A 24,819-nucleotide genomic window follows, 5' to 3' on the forward strand; every position below is an offset into this window, starting at 1 on the left:
CACGTGTTACAGAATTTTATATTGCATTGCAGTAATAAAAAAAAAACATACGTTTGTCATACCTGAATTTTCTCAGTTTATAGTGTTTACCGATCTAATTATTTTTATGTTTTGGTAGATCAGACTTTTCATATTTTTTTTAAATAATTTTTTTTTTACTTTTCACTGTACTTGTTAGTCCCCTTAGGGGACTATAATCTGCAAACATCTGACAACTTTTGCTACACATACAAATACTGCAGCATTGCGGCATACAGTAAAAATCACGGTCTCCTTTGAAGTCCGGTCACAGAGGGGTTTCAAGGGATCTCTCTATTGACAAGAACGGATGTCAAAGCAACTCATCGGCAACCCTCGATCACGGTCCAGGTGCGCAGATAGGCGGATGGATTAATGCACTCCCCGTGGAAACACAAGGGTCAGTGAGTGCTCTTGTCCGGTGGCCTGGATGTCTCTACAAAGCCCGCACGGGCCGGGGCTCATCCCACTGTATGCAAATCTGCACTCAAATCCTATGAGCACTGAATCAGTGTACAGTGATGCAGTGTACCATATGCAATTTGTCTGAAGAAGGCCCTATTGACTGAAACATTACTGTTTTTGGATTGCATTGCTAATAAATCTGTTATTATTTTTCTGCAAGTCTTTGAGTGTCGGATTCTTTCTTCACTGAGTATATGGAGTAGTTTCCTATCCTGACAATGCATTTTTATACATAATGACGTACATCCTACCTATACCAATGAGTTTTAGAGTCAGGTCCTGGTTGTAATACATGTTCATTACCTGTTGAGCATGGAGAAAGCTCTCCCCGTGAGCCTGCTAAATACATTGCGCTATACATGTGCAGCAGATGTCGTGAATGGGTTAAGTTTGACAACGGAGGGACCTAGGACAATGGATGTGACAACTGTACCCCATCTTATTGTGCTACTTTCAGTTTTTATTGCTATAGGGTTTATTTTACAAAAACTCCTTTTCTGGCGAACACTAGAGGACATTCCAATATTTTAGAACCTCCTACAGTTGTGGCCAAAAGTATTGACACCCCTGCAATTCTGTCAGTTAATACTCAGTTTCTTCCTGAAAATGATTGCAAACACAAATTCTTTGGTATTATTATCTTCATTTAATTTGTTTAAATGAAAAAACACAAAAAGAATTGTCCTAAAGCCAAATTGGATATAATTCCACACCAAACATAAAAAAGAGGGTGGACAAAAGTATTGGCACTGTTCGAAAAAATCATGTGATGCTTCTCTAATTTGTGTTATTAACAGCACCTGTAACTTACCTGTGGCACCTAACAGGTGTTGGCAATAACTAAATCACACTTGCAGCCAGTTGACATGGATTAAAGTTGACTCAACCTCTGTCCTGTGCCCTTGTGTGTACCACATTGAGCATGGAGAAAAGAAAGAAGACCAAAGAACTGTCTGAGGACTTGAGAAACCAAATTGTGAGGAAGCATGAGCAATCTCAAGGCTACAAGTCCATCTCCAAAGACCTGAATGTTCCTGTGTCTACCGTGCGCAGTGTCATTAAGAAGTTTAAAGCCCATGGCACGGTGGCTAACCTCCCTAGATGTGGACGGAAAAGAAAAATTGACAAGAGATTTCAACGCAAGATTGTGCGGATGTTCGATAAAGAACCTCGACTAACATCCAAACAAGTTCAAGCTGCCCTGCAGTCCGAGGGTACAACAGTGTCAACCCATACTATCCATCGGCGTCTGAATGAAAAGGGACTGTATGGTAGGAGACCCAGGAAGACCCCACTTCTTACCCTGAGACATAAAAAAGCCAGGCTGGAGTTTGCCAAAACTTACCTGAAAAAGCCTAAAACGTTTTGGAAGAATGTTCTCTGGTCAGATGAGACAAAAGTAGAGCTTTTTGGGCAAAGGCATCAACACAGAGTTTACAGGAGAAAAAAAGAGGCATTCAAAGAAAAGAGCAAGGTCCCTACAGTCAAACATGACGGAGGTTCCCTGATGTTTTGGGGTTGCATTGCTGCCTCTGGCACTGGACTGCTTGACCGTGTGCATGGCATTATGAAGTCTGAAGACTACCAACAAATTTTGCAGCATAATGTAGGGCCCAGTGTGAGAAAGCTGGGTCTCCCTCAGAGGTCATGGGTCTTCCAGCAGGACAATGACCCAAATACATTTCAAAAAGCACTAGAAAATGGTTTGAGAGAAACCACTGGAGACTTCTAAGGTGGCCAGCAATGAGTCCAGACCTGAATCCCATAGAACACCTGTGGAGAGATCTAAAAATGGCAGTTTGGAGAAGGCACCCTTCAAATATCAGGGACCTGGAGCAGTTTGCCAAAGAAGAATGGTCTAAAATTCCAGCAGAGCATTGTACGAAACTCATTGATGGTTACCGGAAGCGGTTGGTCGCAGTTATTTTGGCTAAAGGTTGTGCAACCAAGTATTAGGCTGAGGGTGCCAATACTTTTGTCTGGCCCATTTTTGGAGTTTTGTGTGAAATGATCAATGTTTTGCTTTTTGCTTCATTCTCTTTTGTGTTTTTTCATTTAAGACAAGTTAAATGAAGATAATAATACCAAAGAATTTGTGTCTGCAATCATTTTCAGGAAGAAACTGAGTATTATCTGACAGATTTGCAGGGGTGTCAATACTTTTGGCCACAACTGTAGATAAATATATATGTATATATATACAAAAACATACTAAAATTTGCGTATTCCAACTCTATAAAGTCAGTGATTCAAACCTATAAACCATTGGAAATAATGGAGGTCACTCTTTGGTATCGGGTTTCTACATAATTTTTAGGGATATTTTTGTGACCTAAGGTTTGATAACGTAGATGACCACTTACCTGGAGTGTGGTCTGCGTGTAGGTGATTGGTGACTTTGTATTCTACCGTCCAGATAAAATCATTTGTATCGTCTTGAGAGAGATCACATCCAAAATTGGTCCCATCTGAATTCTCGAAATTACAGCTCCCAGGAACATTGGTGTACTCATCTATGTATTTTGGAAGTAAAGTTGTTTTTTTAATGGATAAGCACATGGGAGACATTCACTCAATATGTCCTCAGAAATTCAAGCAAAAATCACTTTACTATGAAAGCAGAAAGATAAATGCTTAATTTACTTAAATCAAAATCTGATTTACCCTCCTCTCCAGCTATGCCATCTTCGCCTGCTGGAACTATGGACGATTTCCTATAAGTCTATTAAGGGATTAGCTCATCCTGGCTTAACATATTTACTTAATTTCACAAAGGAATTCCTCATCTTCATATCAGTACTTGCTTCAGCGCCATTTAACCGAGTGTGAAAATTGTAAATAAGATCATTTACATTTCCAATGAAATATATTCCTGACATTGAAAAAAGTAAACCTGACATACAGTGGGAAAATAAGTATTTGATATGCTGCCGATTTTGCAAGTTTTCCCACCTACAAGGAATGGAGAGGTCTGTAATTTTTATCGTAGGTACACTTCAACTGTGAGAGACAGAAACTAAAAATAAAAAAACAGAAAATCACATTGTATGATTTTTACATAACTAATTTCCATTTTTTGCATGAAATAAGTATTTGACCACCGACCAACCAGCAATAATTCTGGCTCTCAAGACCTGTTAGTTTTTCTTTAAGAAGCTTCCTACTCTGCACTCATTACTTGTATTTGCACTTGTCTGAACTCGTTACCTGTATAAAAGATACCCGTCCACACACTCAATCAATCACACTCCAACCTCTCCACCATGGCCAAGACCAAAGAGCTGTCTAAGTGAAATATGCAGGTGCTCGGATGCAGTAACACAAATGCTGCAGAGCAGGGGTTAACTATAGTTAGTTAATCAACAGTAGGGAACTCCGCGCAGAGAGATTGCAGGGTAAAAGGGTACAAAACCAAACTGAATAAACAGTTGTTTAACTAACAGTCTCTGGTTAACAGTTCACTTATCGTGGCTCCACAGCCTGTCACTCAGTGAAGGTCCCATTGGTAGAAGGATGCTGGTGGTGGTCAGTGTGGTGTCTGCTAGCATCCTCGCCCAACACACGGTCCTACTTCTGGCAGCAGTAGGCGGTCTCCTGTTTTGCCCTCTGAGCCCCTAGTCCAAATATCTGCGGAGCAAAAGAATATAGATCTCCGCAGGATTCCTCTCGGCGCATGTCTCTTTGAGCAGTCACTGTCACCTGAAGGGCTGCACTGCAATGCTCTGCCCGATGAGCGCCTCTCTGGATGTCAGAGCTGCAATGTTCCGTTGGACGTATGCTCCACTGTGCACCCGCCAGTTTTGGTGAGTCCTTCACTATGCCACCTTTTTTCTTCACATTGTGGCCTGTCGCTCCCCTCAGCGTTTGCAGTCTGTACCTCATCAGCGTTCTGGCGGGAAGAGCGCTTCTGTTGCCACGTAACCCATTTTACCTCACACTTACTGGCTACGCCCCCTTCATCCTGGTTACCGGCTCACTCCGTCTGCAATCTCGTTCCCCCCAGGAACAGGAGGATCGGCCCCAGCAGTTACGGACTCAGGGCTTCAGCAGCTCTGACATTCCGGTCTTCCCTTTACATCAGGACACGAGAGAAAAACTTGTAGAGCTGCACAAGGCTTGGATGAGCTACAGGACAATAGGCAAGCAGCTTGGTGAGAAGGCAACAACTGTTGGCACAATTATTAGAAAATGAAAGAAACACAAGATGACTGTCAACATTCCTCGGTCTGGTATTCCATGCAAGGTCTCGCCTCATGGGGTAAGGATGATTCTGACAAAGGTCAGGAATCCGCTCAGAACTATATGAGAGGTCCTGACCTGAAGAGAGCTGGGATTACCATTTTAAACACTACCATTAGTAACACACTATGCCATCATGGATTAAAATCCTCCATGGCACGCAAGGTCCCCCTGCTCATGCCAGCACATCTTCAGGCCCTTACGAAGTTCATCAATGACCATCTGCCTGATCCAGATGAGGCATGGGAAAAGGTCATGTGGTCAGATGAGACTAAAATAGAGCTTTTTGGTATCAACGCCACTCGCAATGTTTAGAGGTAGAAGAAGGATGAGTACATCGCCAAGAACACTGTCCAACTGTAAAGCATGGTGGGAGAAACAACACTCTTTTGGGGGTGATTTTCTCCAAAGGGGACTGGACGACTGAACCATATTGAAGGGAGAATGGATGGGGTTAAGTATCACTAGATTTTGGCCAACAACCTCATTCCCTCAGTAAGATCATTGAATATGGGTTGTGGCTGTGTCTTCCAGTATCTTCCAGTATGACAATGACCTGAAACACACAGTCAGAGCAACTAAAGAGTGGCTCCTTAAAAAGCATTTCTGGGTCCTGGAGTAGCCTAGCCAGTCTCCAGCTCTGAACCCAATAGAAAATCTTTGGAAGGAGGTGAAACTCAATGTTGCCCAGCGACAGCTCCGAAACCTGAGTGTGCCAACTTGGTCAAGAACTACAGGAACCGTCTGACCTCTGTAATTGTAAACAAAGGTTTCTGTACCAAATATTAAGTTCTGTTTTTTATTGTAATCAAATACTTATTTCATGCAATAAAATGCAAATTAATTATGTAAAAATCATACAATGTGAGTTTCTTATTTTTGTTTTAAGATTCTGTCTATCACAGTTGAAGTGCACCAACGATAAAAATTACAGAGCTCTCCATTCTTTGTAGATGGGAAAACCTGCAGAATCAGCATTTTATCCAATACTTATTTTCCTCACTGTACAATATGGTTGCTATTATGAGGACTTTTTCTTAAATTCCTATAACAATATGGCAGATTTGATGTCACATGACATAAAATAATGACTGATACAAAAATATTTGTAAAAGTAAAGAATTAAATAAAGTGGCATTAATGCCGTATCATACAAATAAAGGTCTCAATGACCTTGGGCCATTACATAGCAATAAGGCTGAGTTCACACGTGGCGTTTTTTTTCACGTTTCCGCGGCGGTTTTAACCGCGCGATTTTGCCGTGAAAAATAAGCATCCCATGCATTCCTATGGGATTCCGCAATGCTGTGCTAATGCTGCGGTTTTTACCGCGGCGGAATCGCTTTGCGGTAAAAAACGCAGCATGCTCATTAATTTTGCGGAATTGTGGCGATCCCGCACCCATAGGAATGCATTGTTCCTCTTACTTCCCGCATGTGGCTGTGCACACCATGCAAAAAGTAAGCAGAACAATTGCGGATGGTACCCACGGTCCGGAGGAGAGGAGACTGTCCTCCGGGCTTTGGGTACCATATCCCTGTAAAACTAGAATTTAAAATAAAAAATGGTGTTATTCTTACCTTCTGACGTCCCGCGCAGCCTTCCCGCCTCTCTCCACGCTCTCGTTCCCAGTAATCCTTTGCGAAAATGCCCGCGATGGCGTCCGTTCTCGCGGGATAGCGAAGTCTCGCAGTCTTTCGCGCGACGTCATCGAGAATTACCGAGAGACGTCGCGATCCCGCGAGAACAGACGTCATCGCGGGCATTTTCGCAAAGGATTACTGGGAACAAGAGCGTGGAGAGAAGCGGGAAGGCTGCGCGGGACGCCGGAAGGTAAGAATAACACCATTTTTTATTTTTTATTTTTTTTTTTTACATTTTATCTTTTACTACTGATGCTGCATAGTCGGCCTCAGTAGTAAAAAGTTGGTCACACTTGTCAAACACTATGCTTGACGAGTGTGACCAACCTGTCAATCAGTTCTCCAAGCGATGCTACAGATCGCTTGGAGAACGCTAGCATTCTGCAAGCTAATTATGTTTGCAAAATGCTTGTTTTTCCGAGGGAAAATCACGAGAATTTAAAATGCGATTTTCCTGCAGAATGGAATTCCGGAACTCTTGCGGTAATTTCTGCGAGAGTTCCGCTACGTGTGAACTTAGCCTAATTCAGGAATGCAACTTCAAGTCTGCAGCATGGGGTAAAAAAAAAAAAAAAAAAAACCCTGATGTATACAGTATATACTAATGTTACAATATATTATGGATATGCTGGAGATACAATAGCTACAGGACAGATATAATCAGGCAATAAGCACCATAATAAATATGTAAGCTCATAGATAGAGTAAAATAGTAATAAAAAATAACATAGTAGTAACAGCTACATACTGCAGTCAGCTTCATCTGAAGAGTCCTCACAGTCAGCCTTGTAGTCACAGACATGGTTGGATTCAATACATTTTTGGTTTTTGCATATAAAATCTGTGTCTTCAGGGCATTTTCCAGGCTCCTCTCCAACTGCAACCGGCAAGACATTAAAATCAATACTCAGCCGAATCGATGCATGCTCCATTTCATTTGTTGATTTAAGTTTAGCAACACGTTGTTTCCATTAACATCGTGTCATCTCTTTACCATTATTTGTACCGGTTTTAATACTTGGCTTTTCTGTTTTTATTTAAGAATTAAAGGAGAATTTAAATGGAGAGACAGCAGCTCATGAAATGATAGACAGTAGCCTAGAGCCCATACTGTATACTGCACATCATTCATAAGAGTATGAAAGTTGTAGGACTTAACTTTGTGAGACATTCAGGAGGGGCCCAGGTTGGAGATTCCATTTCAGGGCGCTACGTAGAACCACCCCCAAACTACATAAATTGGCTTGCAGATCTTTGAAAGCGAAATCCATCGACACCTTTATATCTTCTATCTGTTGCCGCACTCCTGAGAAATCAGCATTGCAAATCAAATGTAAATGAGAAGTTAAATGCTCTGGGGTGTGATAAGTGTTCCTCTGCCTCCTGCAGTTGTTATTCCACAAAGCATCAGATTTTTTAACCTGATCCATAGCTCACTGTCTATGTGCCATCAGGATCCATCAGACACTGAAGCTGAAGAGGCTGGTGCTAGGCAGGGGAAACACCCTCAAGTTGCAGAGGCTCGGAAAGAGCTCTGCCATGCCCAAAGCCCTCATTTGAATATATTAAAACGCTGTTTTTTTCAGGAGTGCAACAGCAGATAAAAGATATAAAGTTGCCAATTAAAATAGCTTTTAAAGACCAACATGCCCTTACATGCTGTTTGGGGTGGTTGATATCACTAACAATTTTTTTTTTAAGAGACTTTTGACTTTTCATAAATTAAACATATTTTGCTCTAGCTAGTCTTAATAAATGTGTAAAATCAAGTCGAGGAACATAACCTGGATTATACTTTAAGCCAGATTGCAGAAGTAAAGCATGGGTCAGATGAGAAGACGGTGAGTATATCTGCATATATTTGTGGGTTTTAAAAAAAAAAAAAAGATTGAATAGTGAGGCAGCTGTACAGGGACGTAGCTATAGGAGATGTGGAGGCAGCAGTCAGACCAAGGATCTGCTGCCTCAGGGGCTTGAAGGTCCCACAGCAACTATAGAGGTAGTTGGGTGGCCCAAGAGCTTCACGTTACCAATCTGTAAGGTTTGTTTTATATTCCGTGTGTATATAGAGGTAAAGGTTGCACATATCACCCTCCTCAATGACATATGGTATACATAAATGTTTTCGGCAGGTTATAATAGCTCAATATTTAGTGCATCAGTCAGCGATATAAGTCTCATTGGTTTTCAGTTACGGAACAAGGTCAGGAGAAAATCAAGACCCAAGGAAGCTACAAGGTGTCTTCTATCTGTTCATCAGATTCAGGACAAGTCAGTTTCATCTATTTACCCAGAAGTCAGAAACCTGAAGGTGAATTGAAATGAACATTGCAGGGTCATTGCCCGATGATGGGCTCATTACTTCAGTGACCTCTTATGTGTGCTTCAAAGTCAAATGCTCCGCTCTTCTGTCGTTCTCTCTGCACTTCTTTAAAGTATTTCTGTAAATGGCATTAAAAGTTTTGTGCAACTCAAAGGAAAAGTACAAAGTTTATGAGAAGGACAAGTGCTGAGAGCACGATTCAATGCTGTCTTCCTACATTACTTAAGAGGTGGTTTTATAGTTTTACTTTTTTTTTTCATAACTAAAGTTAGGGATTGGTTTAGGGTTAGACTTATATTTAGGGTTAGAATTAGGGCTAAGAACTGGCTTAGAGTTAAACTGCGGGCTATGGTTAGTCTCAGGTTTCGGCTTATATTTAGGGTTAGAATTAGGACTAGGAGTTGGCTGAGAGTTAAGCTAAGGGCTATGGTTAGTCTCAGGTTTCGGCTTATATTTAGGGTTAGAATTAGGGCTAGGAGTTGGCTGAGAGTTAAGCTAAGGGCCATGGTTAGTCTCAGGTTTCGGCTTATATTTAGGGTTCGAATTAGGGCTAGGAGTTGGCTGAGAGTTAAGCTAAGGGCCATGGTTAGCCTCAGGTTTCAGCTTATATTTAGGGCTAGAATTAGGGCTAGGAGTTGGCTGAGAGTTAAGCTAAGGGTCATGGTTAGTCTCAGGTTTCGGCTTATATTTAGGGTTTGAATTAGGGCTAGGAGTTGGCTGAGAGTTAAGCTAAGGGCCATGGTTAGCCTCAGGTTTCAGCTTATATTTAGGGCTAGAATTAGGGCTAGGAGTTGGCTGAGAGTTAAGCTAAGGGCCATGGTTAGTCTCAGGTTTCGGCTTATATTTAGGGTTAGAATTAGGGCTAGGAGTTGGCTGACAGTTAAGCTAAGGGCTATGGTTAGCCTCAGGTTTCAGCTTATATTTAGGGCTAGAATTAGGGCTAGGAGTTGGCTGAGAGTTAAGCTAAGGGCCATGGTTAGCCTCAGGTTTCAGCTTATATTTAGGGCTAGAATTAGGGCTAGGAGTTGGCTGAGAGTTAAGCTAAGGGCCATGGTTAGTCTCAGGTTTCGGCTTATATTTAGGGTTAGAATTAGGGCTAGGAATTGGCTGAGAGTTAAGCTAAGGGCTATGGTTAGTCTCAGGTTTCTGCTTATATTTAGGGTTAGAATTGGGACTAGGAGTTGACTGAGAGTTAAGCTAAGGGCTATGGTTAGTCTCAGGTTTCGGCTTATATTTAGGGTTAGAATTAGGGCTAGGAGTTGGCTGAGAGTTAAGCTAAGGGCTATGGTTAGTCTCAGGTTTCGGCTTATATTTAGGGTTAGAATTAGGACTAGGAGTTGGCTGAGAGTTAAGCTAAGGGCCATGGTAAGTCTCAGGTTTCAGCTTATATTTAGGGTTAGAATTAGGACTAGGAGTTGGCTGAGAGTTAAGCTAAGGGCTATGGTTAGTTGGTTAGTCTCAGGTTTAGACTTATATTTATGGCTAGAATTAGGGCTAGGATATGGCTTTGAGTTCAGCGAAGGCCTATGGTTAGTCTCAGGTTTAGGCGCAGAGCTAGAGTTAGGGATAGAGCTAGGTTAATAAAAATTGCTGCATAAAAATAATATATAACTTTCTATTTGTAAAATTTCAGTAAAAAAAGGTGAAAAGAAAGCAGGACTACAAAGCGCTGACATGATTACATCGGTATGTGCTTGTGAGAAAAGGGGTTCAGTGCTGGACTGATGGAAGGAACTCTGGGAGCGCTAATGGATCACAGGCTAATTTCACAAAATATTTCCCTTGTCCAAAGCACTGACAACCCACGCTACGCCACTTGCAGGATGTGTCTGGCATTGCAACGCAGCTCCATCAAAGTGATTGGGACTGAGCTATAATACTATACAACCTGGGGACATCTTGCTTTTATGCCTACCAGAAAGTAAAATATATCTTACAGTCAATCTATCACCATGTTTTTGCCACCCCACCTGAGAGCAGAATAATGTAGGGAAATTGACCCTGATTACTGTGATGTGTGACTTACTGAGCTGCTTGCTGCAGTGTTGATAAAATCACAGTTTTGTCTGCTGCCGATCTAGCAGTTCTCGGAATGCTGAGTCCTGTATAGTCCCGCCCACTCCAATGATTGGCAGCTTTCTGTGTGCACTGTTCATAGGCAGAAAACTGCCAATTAATTGTAGAGGGGTGTTATAAATGAATATGATGGACTACCTGGCAGCAGGTTTATTAGTCCTCTAGTGATAATCTGTTGCGGATAAAACAATGTGCAGTAAATTAAGTGACACACTGCAAGAATCAGTGTCTCTGCCCCTACATCATGCCACTCTCAGATAAGGTGACATAAACCTGGTGATTGATTCTCCTTATTAAAACCATTAACAAGCTATTTTATGCAGGAGATAATAACAACCATCAACCATGGAAGTTTTGAACTTTTTCTACAGTTATTCAATTTAGCTAATAAAATACTTCAAATAAATAATAAAACAAAATAGATTGATAACATAGAAGGAGTTAGGTGAAAAAAAAACATGCACATAATTAGTAAGGGTTTCTACCAACAGTCAATTAATTTTACAAAAACAATAAACCTAGAAAATAATGGGTAAATTAAGCAAGAAACCTAGCTGTCAGTCTTGTAGGAACCCTGTAGTGAAATCAGAAGGGAATCCTCTTACTTATAAATTCAGTCTTCAGCTGATGGCTGCCTGAAGTCCAGTCCGGCTAATGGGGTGTGGTTTAGTGAATGTTACCTGTAATGTCCACATGGTAGAAGGAATTCAAGAGAGAACGCTTTAACTGTACTTTATTCTTCTCGCTCTTCCTCCAGCACACAGCATCCCATTTTTCCTCATCAGGCTAAAACTGAAACGGAAACTCCCCCAACCCACTTCCTGTCTATAACCTTCCAGTCACAAGATTTCCTTTCATAGGCACATCAGTTTTTTCTGTCAGTTAAAATCCGCTAAAATGGCGGACAACGGATCCATTCCTGTACTGACCACAACGTTTGCCACCGGAACGTCGTTTTAACGGATCCGGAGAAGGAAGAATTTTAAAGGAACCGCTGGAGAGAGAGAGAAAGAATTTTTTCAGTCACCAGAACTGAGTTTAGGGTTAAATTTCTGACACAGGCATTTCTCCCGGGCATGCGCAATAGAAAATGCGGATCCGGCCGGGGAAAAAAAACGTTTCATTGTCCGTCCTCTCTGCTCAGCGGATGGCAAAATCTTGGCGGATCCATAAAAAAACGGATCGAACGGATGACCATCCGTCAAGATCCGCCATTAATACAAGTCAATGGGGAAAAAAACGGATCCGCCAAGAGAAATGGCGGATCCGTTTTTTTTTGCAAAACAGCGGATTTTGACTGATGGGGAAAAACGGATGTGTGAAACAGGCCTTAAAGAGACAGGTCAAATCATTATACATTACATCGTCCCTCTTGTTTTTTTACATATTAACAACCTCAAAAAAAATATTGACAAGGCAACAACGCGAAAATAAGAAAGAGAAAAGAGAGAAAAAGAAAAAACAAAGAAGAACATCAAAGAAAAGACATACACTGTGTGCAGAATTATTAAGCAAGTTGTATTTGAGAGGATTCTTTTTATTATTGAATAACAACTATGTTCTCAATCAACCCCAAAGACTCATAAATATCAAAGCTTAATATTTTTGGAAGTTGGAGTGGGGTTTTTTTTAGATTTGGCTATCTTAGGAGGGTATCTGCTTGTGCAGGTAACTATTACTGTGCAGAATTATTAGGAAACTTAATAAAAGCCAAATATATACACATCTCACTTGTTTATTTTCACCACATAAACCAATATAACAACACAAAATTTAGAAATAAACATTTCTGACATTCAAAAACAAAACAAAAAAAAATTAGTGACCAATATAGCCACCTTTCTTTACGATGACGCTCAAAAGCCTTCCATCCTTAGATTCTGTCAGTTGCTTGATCTGTGTACGATCCACATTGCGTGCCACAGCCACCACAGCCCCAAGAGGTGTACTGTTTTCCCTCCCTGTAGATTTCACATTTTATGAGGGACCACAGGTTCTCTATGGGGTTCAGATCAGGTGAACAAGGGGGCCATGTCATTATTTTTTCTTCTTTTAGACCTTTACTGGCCAGCCACGCTGTAGAGTATTTGGATGCATGTGATGGAGCATTGTCCTGCATGAAAATCATGTTTTTCTTGAACGATACCGACTTCTTCCTGTACCACTGCTTGAAGGTGTCTTCCAGAAACTGGCAGTAGGTCTGGGAGTTGAGCTTCACTCCATCCCCAACCCGAAAAGGTCCCACAAGTTCATCTTTGATGATACCAGCCCATACCAGTACCCCACCTCCACCTTGCTGGCGTCTGAGTCGGAGTGCAGCTCTCTGCCCTTTACTGATCCAGCCTCGAGCCCATCCATCTGGCCCATCAAGAGTCACTCTCATTTCATCAGTCCATGAAACCTTAGAAACATCAGTCTTAAGATATTTCTTGGCCCAGTCTTGATGTTTTAGCTTATGTTTCTTGTTCCAAGGTGGTCGTTTTCAGCCTTCCTTACCTTGGCCATGTCCCTGAGTATGGCACACCTTGTGCTTTTTGGTACTCCAGTAACATTGCAGCTCTGAAATATGGCAAAACTGGTGGCAAATGGCATCTTGGCAGCTTCACGCTTGATTTTCCTCAATTCATGGACAGTTATTTTGCGCCTTTTTTTATCAACATGCTTCTTGCGACCCTATTGGATATTTGCCATGAAACGCTTGATTGTTCGGTGATCACGCTTCAAAAGTTTGGCAATTTCAAGACTGCTGCATCCCTCTGCAAGACATCTCACAATTTTTGACTTTTCAGAGTCCATCAAATCTCTCTTCTGACCCATTTTGCAAAAGGAAAGGCAGTTGCCTAATAATTAAGCACACCTTATATAGGTTGTAGATGTCATTAGGCCACACCCCTCCTCATTAGAGATGCAAATCACCTGATTTACATAATTGGCAGTTGGCTTTCAAGTCTATACAGCTTGGAGTAGGACAGCATGTATAAAAAGGATGATGTGATCAAAATACTCATTTGCCTAATAATTCTGCACACAGTGTATGTCTGTATTGTCTTATTTGTTCATTTCAAATCAGGAATTTTAATTACATCTCTTCAATAAGTCTCGATGGAGCCCTTCTTTCCCGTGTAGGGTAATGTCTGGGTTCATTGGGGGGTGTCCATTGCTGATGGATCAACTACCCCCTGTTGGCCCTCTCCACCGTCGGGTACCAAATCTTCCACCGGTGGGAGTTCATTACCATTGGCATGCGGTAAAATTTTAAAATGTGAGGAATTTCGGGTTATAGAGTGTCCATCTTGTTCAGCCTTGACCATGTTGCCTCTTCTACCAGTAACATTATATTTTGCCGGCCCATATACAACTGAGGTTTTGTTGGTTGATCTTTGATGCACAACAACAACATCACCTCTTTTGATGGCACTTGGCTGTACCCTTCGCCTTCTGCCTGCATAATGTTTCATGGCTTGCTTGTTAGAGAAATCTGTTGATCGCACTGAAGAGTCACTTGGCAGGGGATGGCTAGTCACATCAGGGATCCGTATACGAAGAGTTCTGCTGAACATTAGATGAGCTAGAGCAGCATTAGTGGTGGAATGTGGTGTATTGCGGTAATTGCATAAGAATTTGTATACTGACTGTTTCAGTGGGGTGTGCTCCAGACTAGCTGCCTTGATTCGTTTCCCCATAGTGCACATGAAACACTCTACAATTTCACTGGTTTGCGGCCAGCAAGGTGTGATTTTCCTGTGGCTGAACCCTATGTATTCAGAAAACTGTGTAAATATATGTCCATAGAATGGAGGTCCATTGTCTGTTTTAACCACTCTTGGAATGCCATAGGCAGAGAATATGTCGTCCAGTTCTGGTATGACACTATTAGCCGACGTTGAAGAGATGAACGAAATAACAGGGTATCTAGAATATTCATCAATTGTTACTAGAATGTATTGGCCATTTGGTAATGGTCCATATATGTCGACGGCCACTTCCTCCCAGACAGCAGTGGGTAACGGAGACATTTGTAATGGCTCTAACCTTGATGATGGTGTAATTAATTGACAAGTGGAGCAGTGTCTAATCTTCTCTTCCACCAATTGATCCATATTTGGGAACCACACTTTTTCTCTGAGTAACTTTTTTGTACCAACAATTCCTAGATGACCTTCGTCTGTATGACTAAGTTGCGCAAGGCCTTAGGTACAACCAGTTTGGTACCTCGAAGGATGAGGTGCTCTTCAGTGACTGACAATTCCTCATGCACATTTGAAAATAGTTTTAATTTCTTCGGATCAATCCCAGAATCAGGAAATTTTTCCTTTTGAATTTCATGCCACCTTCGATTTTAGATGATTTGTATTAAGGCACAGAGTGTTTTGTCACTTGTTTTTGTATTCACAAACTGATTAACAGAAAGTGCTTTTGGCACGGCGTGAGCTGCAACAAATCGTATGTATTCTTCCATGGAGGAATGCCCAGGTATATCATCATTCACAGGATGTCTTGAGAGATAATCAGCTGGATTGCTATATTTTCCAGGTTTGTGAACAATGTTATAATTGTAGTCCTGTAGACGTAGACCCCATCGTTCGATCCGTGTAGGCATTTTAGCTCTGGGATTTCCAAAAATTGTAAGGAGAGCTTGATGATCCGTGACAATGGTGAAGGGAGCTCCATAGAGAAATAAGTGAAAGTGTTCGCATCCCCAGACAACTGCCAAGCTTTCTTTTTCAGGTTGTGAATATTTTCTTTCAGTGTTTGTTAGGCTTTTGCTTGCATAAGAAATGATGTGGGGACTTTGATTGTCATCCTAGTATTGCGCTAAAATAGCACCCAGTCCCATAGGACTGGCATCCACAATCAGTTCAGTTCAAAGAGCTGGATCAAAATAAGCCATGGTGGTTGTTGAGCAGAGTTCATTTTTAATTGTGTCAAAAGAGACATGACAGTCCTGCGACCATTGAAAGACACAACTTTGTTTTGTAAGTTCCCTTAATGGAGTGCTGATTGTTGAAAAATTTGGAATGTATCTAGCACAGTAGCTGGCATCCCAAGAAAAGAGCGCACTTCACTGGCATTCTGTGGAATTGAGGCTGCTCTTATGGACTCCACTTTCTTGGGATCAGGTCGTACTCCTTCCGCCGAGAAGATGTGACCATAGAACTCCAATTAACTTTTATCAAATTCACATTTCTCTTTGTTCAAAGTAAGTCCAGCAGAGAGCAGGCATTCGAAGAGAGCATATAGAGCACGATTGTGTTCAGCTTGAGTTTTCCCAAAAACCAGCATGTCATCACTATAATTAAAGGCATTCGGAATGTGTTGAATGACGCTCCTTATCGTGTCTTGAAAAATTTCCGCTGCTGAGCAGACCCCAAAAATCAATCTTTTATATCTTTTGAGACCCACATGGGTGGAAAATGTTGTTAAGTATCAGGATTCAGGACTCAATTCTAATTGATGATAGCCTTTATTGAGGTCAAGTTTTGAAAAACGGTTGCTCTGTTTAATAAATGAAAGATGTCATCAATTGTAGGTGAGATATGTCTTTCTCTGTGAATAGCGGTGTTGGGCAGGCGCATGTCAACACACAGTCTCACCTGTTCTGGAGTCTTTGGTTTTGGAAATACCACAAGTGGAGAGACCCACGGAGTGGGACCAGTAACAGTTTCAATAATGTCCTCATCCATGAGCAATTGGAGTTCCTTTTCTACCTTCTTTCTCAGGTGAAATGGAATGCGCCTGTGAGCCTGGACTACTGGACGAACACTGTCATCTACATGAAGATGCACTTGAGAGTTCTTTAGTTTTCCCAAACCACTAAATAAGGATGGAAAGCTGTTCACCATGGCTTGTACATCCAGATCCACTGGGTCAGTTATAGTATGAATAATCTGGATGAGTCCTAGCTAGTGTTGAGCATTCCGATACCGCAAGTATCGGGTATCGGCCGATATTAGCGGTATCGGAATTCCGATACTGACTTCCGATACTTTTGTCATATCGGATACCGGAATCGGAAGTTCCCATTATGCTATGAGCCTGCTTGCTTTGATTAAGCCAATGGGAATCATCCGAAGTGTGGGCACATCCTGTTAGGCATGTAGGCATGTTAACTATTGGCATGGCTGTGATTGGCTGCCGAAATGATGTCATGATGCACTATAAAAGCCACCGCAGCCGCCATTTCTGGTTCACTCTGCTGTGAATTCAGTTAGGGACAGGCTGCTGTAGAAGACTGTGAGGGACAGTTAGAAATAGCGATTCCACCAAACATCTAGTGCTTTACCCAGGCTACATAAACCACCACTGTAGCCTTCTTTGCCCTAGCAGCAGTGTTCACAGCTGTCTGCAAGGGCTGTGTGAGTGCAGCTCACGCTGTGGAGTGGGTCCTGCAGCCACGTCAGGTTGTAGGCTGCCCAGCGTGCCTCACTGCTGCCTCATCATCTTTTAATTTTTGAGCTGCATTTTTTACATAATTTCAATCTAGTGTGCTTCCATCCGTATCCATATACGTTGGTTGCAAACACTAGTAGTAGACAGCGGAGCCTTTTTGCAGCCTTTCAGTGCTAGTGTCCACCTTGCTGCACTGTTCACGGCTGTCTGAGAGGTCTCTGACTGTGTGTGAGTGCAGCTCACACTGAGTAGTGTGTCCTGCAGCTACGTCTGGTTGTAGGACGCTCAGCGTGCGTCAGTGCCTCACACATATTTTTATTTGAGTGCAGCTCATTTTTTCTTCTATTAGTGTGCATCCATCCGTCTCCATCTACGGTGGTTGCAAACACTATATAGGAGTACACAGCGGAGCCTTTCTGCAGCCTGTCAGTGCCAGTGCCCACTTAGCTGCACTGTTCACGGCTGTCTGAGAGGTCTCTGACTGTGTGTGAGTGCAGCTCACGCTGAGTAGAGTGTCCTGCAGCTACGTCTGGTTGTAGGACGCTCAACGTGTGTCACTGCCTCACACATATTTGTCTTTGAGTGCAGCTCATTTTTTCTTCTCCTATTAGTGTGCATCCATCCGTATCCATCAACATTGGTTGGTTGCAAACACTATATAGGAGTAGATAGAGGAGCCTTTTTTTCTGGCTTGTGCCCTGCCGGCGCAGCCAGATTAGTATTACCCAATTTTTTTGGAGCCTCATCTTTTGCATTGTAGGTTACCTGCCTGCATTGTAATAGCTCCAAAAAGTTGGTGATACTATCAGTTTCAATTCTTTGTTCACATACTTTGAGTTTGTTTCCAACAAAGAAACCACAAAAAAAGTTCACCAAACACTACATTTGGAACTTGTGTAGGCCACATCAGCTCCTATTAAAGTGTAGTCCACACACACACACTTCATAAAATTAGTGTTTCTTGTACCTGTAACCAGCTGTTCAGGAATAAGCACACTAAGGCCCCCCTTTGTACTTTTCTGCCTATCTTAAGCAGTCTGGCAAGATGAAGAAGGCAGGGAGTAAGGCGCGTGGGCGTGGAGTTTCAGCAGGGAGAGGACGTGGGGATTCTGCAGGGAGAGGACGTGGGGATTCTGCAGGTAGAGGACGTGGGGATTCTGGGCCTGCTGCGGGCACCAGTGGATCAGCATCCCCCAGTTTTAGCAGGCAACAGTCCTTTATGCGCAGCTTTGTAGGACCTCAACGTACCCCACTGCTGCGGGAGGAACAAATTGAAGCCGTTGTCGGATGGATGGCAGCTAACGCATCGACTTCAATTACTTCCACAGCCTCTCAGGACCAGAGCACCGAAGAGCAACCATCTGTCTCTTCACCACCTGCCAAAGTGCCCAGGCAGTCAGAGAGACATGGACAGGAGCCATCACAGGCTCTACTTCTGTTCTCGGAATCTGTTGGCTTGGAAAGAGGGGGCCAGCCAAGCAGCATTCCTGAATGTGAAGAAGAGGTATGCAGTGATGTGCAACTTCTTTGTCCCTCTGAATCTGAAGAGGCGAGTGGGCCAGTGCCTATGGTCAGCACACCTCAGTACGCATCAGATGATGACGAGACTCAGTTGCCACTTTCTGGTGCGTACGGTGCTGGCGAGACAACCCCGGAGAAGCAGCTGTTTGAAGAGGGGAGGGAAGATGATGAGGTCCTTGACCCATCATGGCGTGAGGAACAGGAAGGTGGTGGGAGCAGCTCGGAGGAAGAGATTCCCCTACCGGCCAAAACAGGAGGCAGAGGGAGGGGGAAGACTTGGTTGCCTGTACCCTCCACTTCGGCACCCGTTAGGAGCATTCCTCATTCCAAAGGCAAAACGGGCGCTCCCAAGACTTGCAGTGTGTGGTCCTTTTTTGACACAGTTGCAGATGACATTTGTTTTGTCAAATGCAAGCTGTGTCATCAGAAAGTCAAAAGAGGGAGAAATGTCAGCAACCTCAATACCACAAATATGTGGAAACATGTGCGCACCAAGCACGAGTTGGAGTTGCAGAGACACCCTGAAGACGTAGGCCAACGTACAGCACCACCTACCACCTCTTCAGTTCGTGTTGGGGCCTCTTCCTCCAGCTCACACACTGCTGGTTCGGCTTCCTCACAGGATCGCCAAGGAAGAACCTCTGCCACTGTTGTCCGGAGACCCTGTCAGATTCCACCCATAGCAGCACGTTCCCATCCATCACAGCCATTGGTAGCACAGGCATGGGATAAAAGGCGCCCTTACTCGGCAAACCATCCCCGAGCACAGTCTCTGAATGCTGGCATTGCCAAACTTCTGGCAGTTGAAATGCTGTCATTCAGGCTGGTGGACACTGACACCTTCCGGGACTTAATGGCATTGGCAGTCCCCCAATACAACGTGCCCAGCTGCTTTTATTTCAGCAGGTGAGCCGTCCCTGCCCTGCAGAAACATGTTGAGGGCAAAATAAAACATGCGCTACTAAACGCCGTTAGTAGCAAGGTCCACCTGACCACCGATGCGTGGACCAGTAACCATGGACAGGGACGATACCTTTCCCTCACTGCCCACTGGGTCAATGTTGTGGAGCCGGGTACAGATCTGGAGAGTGGCGCTGTACGTGTTCTTCCAACGCCACGGATTGCAGGACTCCAGTCTGTACACATAGACTCCTCCTCCTACTCAAGTTCCTCAGAAACAGCAGAGCAGGAGCCTGTTACGACCGATATGAGCACAGCCGTGGCCAAACGTCAACAGGCTGTACTCAAATTAATTTCTTTGGGGAATCGAAGCCACACAGCGCAGGAGCTCTGGAATGCTATCAAGCAGGAGAGCGATGTGTGGTTTGGGCCAGCGAATCTCCAGCCGGGCTTGGTAGTGTGTGACAATGGCCGAAATCTGGTGGCAGCTCTTGGCCTAGGCAACCTCACACACATCCCATGTCTGGCACATGTGCTTAACTTGGTCGTGCAGAGCTTTCTGAGGGACTATCCGGATCTTGATGCACTGTTGCACAAGGTCCGCATAGAGTGCGCTCACTTGCGGCGTTCCAGCACGGTAAGATCGCGCCTCGCTGCTCTGCAGCGACGATTTGGCCTTCCGGAACATCGCATCATATGTGACCTACCCACCCGGTGGAATTCAACGTTACATATGTTGGAGCGGTTGTGTGAGCAGCAGGCAGCAGTCATGGAGTACCAGCTGCATCAGGCGCAAACAAGTCGCACTGTGCACCGTTCACACTTCAGCACCATTGAGTGGGCCTCTATGAAGGACATCTGCCTCGTTTTGCGTGCCTTCGATGAATCCACGTGGATGGCGAGTGCAGATGATGCACTAGTCAGCATGACTGTCCCCCTTATCTGCCTGCTTCAACAAACACTGCAAGCACTAAGGGATGAGGTTTCGGAAGAGGTGGAGGATGAGGAGTCCCAAATGCCATCTGCTTCTGGACAGTCTGCGCTACGTGTTTCCTCACAAAGGCCTAGGCAGGGGACACTTTGTGAGGAGGATGAGGAGGAGTCGATGGAGGAGGAAGACATCTCTCCAGAGGAGGGAGGTACACAAACCTCTACTCAGTATGTACAGCGAGGGTGGGGTGATGCAGAGCAGGCCGAGGTCACGCCTCAAACAGGGGATAGCGGTTCTTTGGCAGTTGGGAGTCTGCAGCACATGGTTGATTTCATGCTGCAGTGCCTGAGAAACGACCGCCGCATCGCCCACATTCTCGTCTCGGCTGATTATTGGGTGTACACCCTCCTAGATCCTCGCTACCGGGACAGCGTACAAAGGCTCATACCAACGTTGAACCGGGAGCGTAAACTGCGGGAGTACGAAGAGTCACTGGTGCAGTCCATAATGTTTTCCATTCCACCCGACAGCATTGTTGCTAGTGCTTTACAAAGCAGCTCTGTGCGTAGAGGCAGTGGAGGAAACTCTGCACAAAGAGGGAGCAGAGGCAGCGCCGCAGCACAAGGCAAGACCACTATGGCCCAAATGTGGCAAAGTTTTGTGTGTCCACCACAATTGTCTACACCATCAGCGACGCCTCGAGTCAGCAGGAGGCAACGCTTCCGTCAGATGGTGTCAGACTACATGTCTTGCCCTGTCGCTGTACTCCCAGATGGCTCTTCCCCCTTCAAGTTTTGGGTCTCTAAGCTGGATACATGGCCAGAGCTTAGCCAGTATGCATTGGAGGTGCTGGCTTGCCCTGCTGCCAGTGTATTATCGGAACGCGTCTTTAGTGCCGCAGGTGGTGTACTAACAGACCGTCGCACGCGACTATCTTCCGATAATGTTGACCGGCTGACTTTTCTGAAAATGAACAAGGCCTGGATCTCCAAAGACTTTGCCATTCCTCTTACAGACTAAATTAGTGGTTGGCAACTGTATCCAGGTCTGCTGGTGTGTTCATTTTTCTACCACCTGAACTATAATCCCTGTGCTTCAACACAGCCAGTTGTCACTCAGATGTGTCGTCTGCACAGAGAAACACACTAGCTCCTGTGTTAGTGGGGTTCAGTAACGCCAGCTGATCCCCTGCTGTGTGGACGGCAAAGTCACCAGCTCCATCAACATTCAAACCACTACTGATTTTTAACCGTGCCCAACTTAGGTCTCTGGCTCCACTGTCTCTACTATTTCCCCTGGGCTCCAACCCCGCCATCTACATCTCTGAAGTGGCGTCAGCACAATCTACACTTGTTCCTGTGTTCCTGTGGCTCAGTCCCATCAGTTTATCCCCTGATGTGTGTCCGGCAAGGTCTCCTGCTCTGTCCACATTCCCATAACCAGTAGTGGGAATGAGGACAGAGCTGGCGAACTTGCCGGACAAACATCAGGGGATCAACTGATGGGACTGAGCACCAGTAACACAGGAACAAGTGTAGATTGTGCTGACGCCACTTCAGAGATGTAGCTGGCGGGGTTGGAGCCCAGGGTAAATAGTAGAGACAGTGGAGCCAGAGGCCTAAGTGGAGCATGGTTGGAATCAGTAGTAGTCAACAACCTCCATAAAAACCGCTGCCCATTGGCCTCTGCATGCGGCATGCGTAATCCTGGGCTCCAACAGCGTCAGTTGGTGTTCAGAAGTGTCGTCTCCACAGAGCCAAACACATTCGTTCAAATGTTAGTGGGGTTCAGCACTGCCAGCTGTTCCCCTGCTGTGGAGATGGCAAGTCTCCTGCTGCCTACACCTGCCAAAATCCAGTAGGCCCCAGCCTGCTCCACGCCTGATCCTGGGCTCCAACAGCGTCAGTTGGTGTTCAGAAGTGTCATCTCCACAGAGCCAAACACATTCGTTCAAGTGTTAGTGGGGTTCAGAACTGCCAGCTGTTCCCCTGCTGTGGAGATGGCAAGTCTCCTGCTGCCTACACCTGCCAAAATCCAGTAGGCCCCAGCCTGCTCCATGCCTGATCCTGGGCTCCAACAGCGTCAGTTGGTGTTCAGAAGTGTCGTCTCCACAGAGCCAAACACATTCGTTCAAGTGTTAGTGGGGTTCAGCACTGCCAGCTGTTCCCCTGCTGTGGAGATGGCAAGTCTCCTGCTGCCTTCACCTGCCAAAAGCAACAGGCCCCAGCCTGCTCCTCGCCTAATCCTGGGCTCCAAAAGCGTCAGTTGGTGTTCAGAAGTGTCGTCTCAACAGAGCCAAACACATTCGTTCAAGTGTTAGTGGGGTTCAGCACTGCCAGCTGTTCCCCTGCTGTGGAGATGGCAAGTCTCCTGCTGCCTACACCTGCCAAAATCCAGTAGGCCCCAGCCTGCTCCACGCCTGATCCTGGGCTCCAACAGCGTCAGTTGGTGTTCAGAAGTGTCGTCTCCACAGAGCCAAACACATTCGTTCAAGTGTTAGTGGGGTTCAGCACTGCCAGCTGTTCCCCTGCTGTGGAGATGGCAGTCTCTCCTGCTGTCTCCGCATTCCAAAGACAGTAGGCCTCTGCCTACACCCTCCTATTTCCTGGGCTTCAACACAGCCAGTTGTAGCTCGGAAGTGCCGTCCACACGGAAAGAGACACTTGCTGCCGTGTCTCAGTGGGGTTCAGTAACGTCAGCTGTTCCCCTGCTGTGTGGATGGCAGTCTCTCCTGCTGTCTCCGCATTCCAAAGACAGTAGGCCTCTGCCTACACCCTCCTATTTCCTGGGCTTCAACACAACCAGTTGTAGCTCGGAAGTGCCGTCCACACGGAAAGAGACACTTGCTCCCGTGTCTCAGTGGGGTTCAGTAACGCCAGCTGATCCCCTGCTGTGTGGATGGCAGTCTCTCCTGCTGTCTCCGCATTCCAAAGACAGTAGGCCTCTGCCTACACCCTCCTATTTCCTGGGCTTCAACACAGCCAGTTGTAGCTCGGAAGTGCCGTCCACACGGAAAGAGACACTTGCTGCCGTGTCTCAGTGGGGTTCAGTAACGCCAGCTGTTCCCCTGCTGTGTGGATGGCAGTCTCTCCTGCTGTCTCCGCATTCCAAAGACAGTAGGCCTCTGCCTACACCCTCCTATTTCCTGGGCTTCAACACAGCCAGTTGTAGCTCGGAAGTGCCGTCCACACGGAAAGAGACACTTGCTCCCGTGTCTCAGTGGGGTTCAGTAACGCCATCTGATCCCCTGCTGTGTGGATGGCAGTCTCTCCTGCTGTCTCCGCATTCCAAAGACAGTAGGCCTCTGCCTACACCCTCCTATTTCCTGGGCTTCAACACAGCCAGTTGTAGCTCGGAAGTGCCGTCCACACGGAAAGAGACACTTGCTCCCGTGTCTCAGTGGGGTTCAGTAACGCTAGCTGATCCCCTGCTGTGTGGAAGGCAGTCTCTCCTGCTGTCTCCGCATTCCAAAGACAGTAGGCCTCTGCCTACACCCTCCTATTTCCTGGGCTTCAACACAGCCAGTTGTAGCTCGGAAGTGCCGTCCACACGGAAAGAGACACTTGCTCCCGTGTCTCAGTGGGGTTCAGTAACGCCAGCTGATCCCCTGCTGTGTGGATGGCAGTCTCTCTTGCTGTCTCCGCATTCCAAAGACAGTAGGCCTCTGCCTACACCCTCCTATTTCCTGGGCTTCAACACAGCCAGTTGTAGCTCGGAAGTGCCGTCCACACGGAAAGAGACACTTGATGCCGTGTCTAGTTATGGGAATGTGGACAGAGCAGGCGACATTGCCGGACACACATCAGGGGATTAACTGACCGGACTGAACACCTGTAACACAGGAACAAGTGTGGATTGTGCAGACGCCACTTCAGAGCTGTAACTGGCGGGGTTGGAGGACAGGGGAAATACGAAAATCAGTGAAGCCACAGGCCTAAGTGGAGCTTGGTTAAAATTAGTAGAAGTCTACAACCGATCTTAAAATTTCTTCAATGCAGCCTCAGCCTGCTCCGTGCTTGTCCCTGGGCTTCAACACAGCCAGTTGTTGCTCGGAAGTGCCGTCTTCACAGAGTAAAACACTAGCTCCTGTGTTTGTGGGGTTCAGTAACGTCAGCTGTTCCCCTGCTGTTTTGATGGCAATCTGTCCTGCTGCCTACCAATTGACAGCACATCAGGCCTCAGCCTGCTAAGTGCTTGTCCCTGGGCTCCAACATCGCCAGTTGCTGCTCATAACTGACTTTGGCACGGGTACTCCCTCCTGCCCAGCTTGGTCCCAGCCCTGCCTGCTGTTTCCGGGAAGTGTCAATGTCAGT

At 45.2% G+C, this 24,819-nt stretch overlaps 1 protein-coding gene across 2 annotated transcripts in view; it reads right to left on the minus strand.

The window, feature by feature from the left end:
- MALRD1 (MAM and LDL receptor class A domain containing 1) overlaps window positions 1-24,819 on the minus strand; it is a 586,417-nt gene that overhangs the window by 176,522 nt on the left and 385,076 nt on the right. For both annotated transcript variants that reach the window (XR_012233447.1, XM_073581848.1), the window contains exons 30-31: window positions 7,114-7,242; window positions 2,847-2,996 (exon numbers count right to left, since the gene is read on the minus strand). Coding sequence is in view for 1 of the 2 variants with exons in the window: in XM_073581848.1 (XP_073437949.1) it covers window positions 2,847-2,996; window positions 7,114-7,242 (279 nt within the window). In the remaining variant the exon portion in view is untranslated. The remainder of the gene's footprint in view (window positions 1-2,846; window positions 2,997-7,113; window positions 7,243-24,819) is intronic.

Source organism: Dendrobates tinctorius, unplaced genomic scaffold, assembly GCF_039654945.1.
Source record: "Dendrobates tinctorius isolate UK_male_01 unplaced genomic scaffold, ASM3965494v1 ptg000070l, whole genome shotgun sequence".
In the NCBI taxonomy this organism is placed as follows: domain Eukaryota; kingdom Metazoa; phylum Chordata; class Amphibia; order Anura; family Dendrobatidae; genus Dendrobates; species Dendrobates tinctorius.